Source organism: Chaetura pelagica, unplaced genomic scaffold, assembly GCF_000747805.2.
Source record: "Chaetura pelagica isolate M959 unplaced genomic scaffold, ChaPel_1.0 scaffold657, whole genome shotgun sequence".
NCBI classification, from domain to species: domain Eukaryota; kingdom Metazoa; phylum Chordata; class Aves; order Apodiformes; family Apodidae; genus Chaetura; species Chaetura pelagica.
In genome coordinates, this window is record NW_009953931.1 from 232,837 (window position 1) to 236,458 (window position 3,622).

Below are 3,622 nucleotides of genomic sequence, written 5' to 3' on the forward strand. Positions count from 1 at the left end.
GGTGAGGCGGGAGGTGCTGCTCTGAGGCCGCGGAACGGGGCACCAACAGCTGCAGCAGCAGCTCCCTCCTCCCTTTCGCAAGCTCCTCTCTTCGTTAGGCGGTTCCCTCCTCCCGGGAGTGAATGTCTTCTTGCCTTTCATGAGCTGCCTCTGCCTGCTAACTCGTGGGAAAGAGGATCCGCTCGCCCGCCCGTCCCTCCTGGTGCTGCTTCTTTCCCGAGCTCACGCCGTGGGCCTCCAGGGGGAACGGGCATCACGACACCTGCTCAGCGCCGCGGGCTGCAGGGGCACCTCTGCTCCGGCTCCTGGGGCACCTCCTCCCCCTCCTTCTCCGCGGCCCGTGGTGCCTGCAGGGCCGCTTCGCTCACACGTTCTCGCTCCTCTCCCGCAGCTGCTGTTGCACGGTGGAGTTGGGTTGTTTTTTCCCTTTTTTAAGACGTGTTACCACGGAGATGCTACTGACGGAGCTGATGGGCTCTGCTTCGGCCAGCGGTAGGTTCATTCTGTAGCTGTCTGGAACTGGTTTTGCCCCACATGGGAACAGAATTTGATACCTTCTCACAGAAGCGACTCCTGCAACCACCCCACTACGGAAACCTTGCCGCATAAACCGAATACGTTCCCCCGCTCACCTCTGTGAATCACATACTCAGGAGTTTTCATTAAAATATGCATTCATCACCCAACCTATAATCTTCAGAAACTTAGTTAACATCGACAAAATAACGCCCCACACCAGAATCAAAATAACGTTGTCATAACACCTACACATTCCATCCCTTGTCCCTTCACCAAAACAAAATTCCCCCCCATTATCAGGCTTACTGCTCTTCAGAAGCGTTTTGCCTGTTCCCTCTCCGAATTCCTGTCCTTATCTCCGGTTCCTCATGCCCCATGTCGGGTGCCACCAAGGACTGTGGTGGATTGATCTCGGCCTGCTGCCAGGTGCCTGACAAGCTACTCTTAACACTCCCTCTCCTTCAAAGGACAGGGGAAGCAGATGTGGATTGAAGGAAGGACAGTTACTGTCATGGGCAAAACTGACTCGACTTGGCAAACGTAATTTAATTTATTGCCAAATGAATGGAGTAGGAGAAAGAGAAAGAAAAACAAATCTTTAAAACGCCTTCCGCCCCCAACCTTCCCCTCTTCCTAGGCATCTTCACTCCTGACTCTTCACCTCCTTCCCTTGAGCAGCGCAGAAAGATGATAGGGAATGTGGTCTGTTTGTAATACTTCATCTCTGCCACTTCCCCCTCACACTCTTCCCTGCTCCAGGGTGGAGTCTGTCTTACAGGAGACAATCCTCCATGAACTTCTCCAACATGAGTCATTCTTGTGGGCTACAGTTCTTCACGAACTGCTCCAGCACCTGTCTCTTCATGGGGTGCAGTCCCTCAGGAAGAGGCTGCTCCAGTGTGGGTCTGCCACAGGGTCACACCTTCTGCCAGCAAACCTGCTCCAGCAGGGGTTCTCTACAGGCTACAGCTTCATTCAGGGAGCATCAGCCTGCTTCAGTGTGGCATCCTCCACAGGCTGCAGGTGGATATCAGCTCCACCATGGGCCTTGATGAGCTGTAGGGGGCCAGCCTGTCTCGCCATGACCTTTACCACAAGCTGCAGGGAAATCCCTGCTCCACCTCCTGGAGCACTTCCTCCCCCTCTGTCTTCACAGACCTTGGTGTCTGCAGCGTTTTTGCTCTCACGTACTGTCACTCCTTTCTCTGGTCTGCCGTTGCACATCATTTTTTCACATTTCTTAACTATGTTATCACAGAGGCTCTACCACCATTGCTGATGAGCTAGGCCTTGGCCAGTGGTGGGTCCGTCTTGGAGTCAGCTGGATCTGGCTCTGTCAGACACGGGGGCAGCTTCTGGCATCTACTCATAGAAGCCAATCCTGCAGAACCTCAAGCTCTTTTGACTGGTTTGCTTTAGCATGTTTCTGCCATGCTGGGTGGGACTAAGTGGGTACCTGAGCTCTTACGGGAGACGTCTTGTTCTCAGAACTGATTCTGACTTTAGCCATGGAAATTTGCAACATCTTGTTTGCCTTCTGCTTTGTAGCCACAGTAAAAGCTCATTTAAATGATTCATTAGAGGAGTGAGCTTAAAAACTCTAATAAGGCAGATAAACCAAATTGATGCATATGAAATATTTCTGTATTGGAGCTGAGCTTTTTGTATGGAGCTGGGGGTGGTGCAGCTGGATTCTGTCCCTCCATGTCTTTGCGTGGAGCTACAATGGATACTTGTGTTGTTTCCCAAAGAATGCAGGAACTGCAACAGTAGTGGCCAAATGGTGCACAGCCTCAAATCCTGTCAGTAACAGCAGTCTCCAAGTTCTTGGCTTGCTGTGGACCTGGAACAGTTTTGCTCCCCTAAAATAAGACAATGAATGAGGAGGTGGCAGCTGCAGGCTGTCTGTTTCTCTCTCACTGAGGGTCAATGAAACACCTCCCTTCAGCACGACATGTGTGGTCTGAGTGTCCCAAAATCCTAGGAGCAGAGGTGATGTAGCACTGCTTCCCCTCTGCCAGCCAAGGAGGTTGCAGAGCAGGAGGTGCAGGTGAGGGACGGTGGCACTCTGCAGATAGGTGGGGAAAATTGCACATCTATTCCACTGACGTTCATATCAATGCTGAAACTGGAAAGACTTAGATCTTGCCAAAAATAAACCTGATATGTTTCCATTTCTCTAAGTGTCAGCTGAAGAGGTGAACTCTTGGGGTTTTAGATGTCTTTCAAGTAAGACACAGAGGAAAAAGTATTTTATGACTGTGCACTGCTACGGTGAGGACCTTGCCTGTGACTTGTCACTGCAACATAAGCTAAGGTAAATACTGCCAGCATGTATGTGTGAAGGTATGCCTGTTTCTTAAAAACCTGTGATTTAAAGGATTTTTTTTTGTTTGTTTTTTTCTCCACTCTTCCAGACACAGTGGTGGATTATGGAGGGGAACTTGACACTCCTGCTGGGCAGGGTGGGCTCTGAGGACATGTTGGTGAGTAATTTCCCACTGGGCTGAGTAATTTCCCCCTGCAAGCTGAGGCTGGGAGCACACCTGAGGGGTCCACTTTTGCCTGAGGGGACACATAGAACTGCTAGGGACAGCAAGGGTTTAGAAGAAATCAGTGTGATGGTTGTTCTATGAAAAAAAAACAGTGAGTGAGAATATCTTTGTCTGATGAGACCAGAGGATGTTCTGCCTCCCATCTGCTTTAGCTGTTTGCTGCCACAGGTGCTGCCCAGGGATGTGGCAGTTGCTGCTGGGGGGCTGCAAGGCCCTGGGGAGCAGGAGAGGGGAACAAGCTGACATGTGCCTAGTATATTTCCTAAGAGCGTAATTTGGGATTTGGCCCTCATGAACTTTATTGTCCTTGAACAGGTGGATTACATATTACCAACATCTAACTCCTCTGTGGCCTATGAATACGGCTTCATCTACCCAGAACTGGATATCAGCTGCGATCTTGAAAACACTCCTACGTTTGCTTCTACCTTTTTTCCAGTGCTGTACTCCCTACTCTTTGTGACTGGCCTTGTGGGAAATTCTTTGGTCATTTGGGTCCTAATAGCCCTCAAGAAAGTCAGGTCCATGACTGATGTGTATCTGCTGAA

The 3,622-nt window shown here is 50.4% G+C and overlaps 1 protein-coding gene across 1 annotated transcript in view; it reads left to right on the forward strand.

Moving 5' to 3' along the window:
- Positions 1–2,951: 2,951 nt before the first annotated feature.
- The window catches only part of CCR8 (chemokine (C-C motif) receptor 8), a 1,597-nt gene continuing 926 nt past the window's right edge, over positions 2,952–3,622 (forward strand). Inside the window, exons 1-2 of the mRNA XM_010001690.1 lie at positions 2,952–3,005; positions 3,390–3,618. Coding sequence (XP_009999992.1) covers positions 2,952–3,005; positions 3,390–3,618 — 283 coding nt within the window. The remainder of the gene's footprint in view (positions 3,006–3,389; positions 3,619–3,622) is intronic.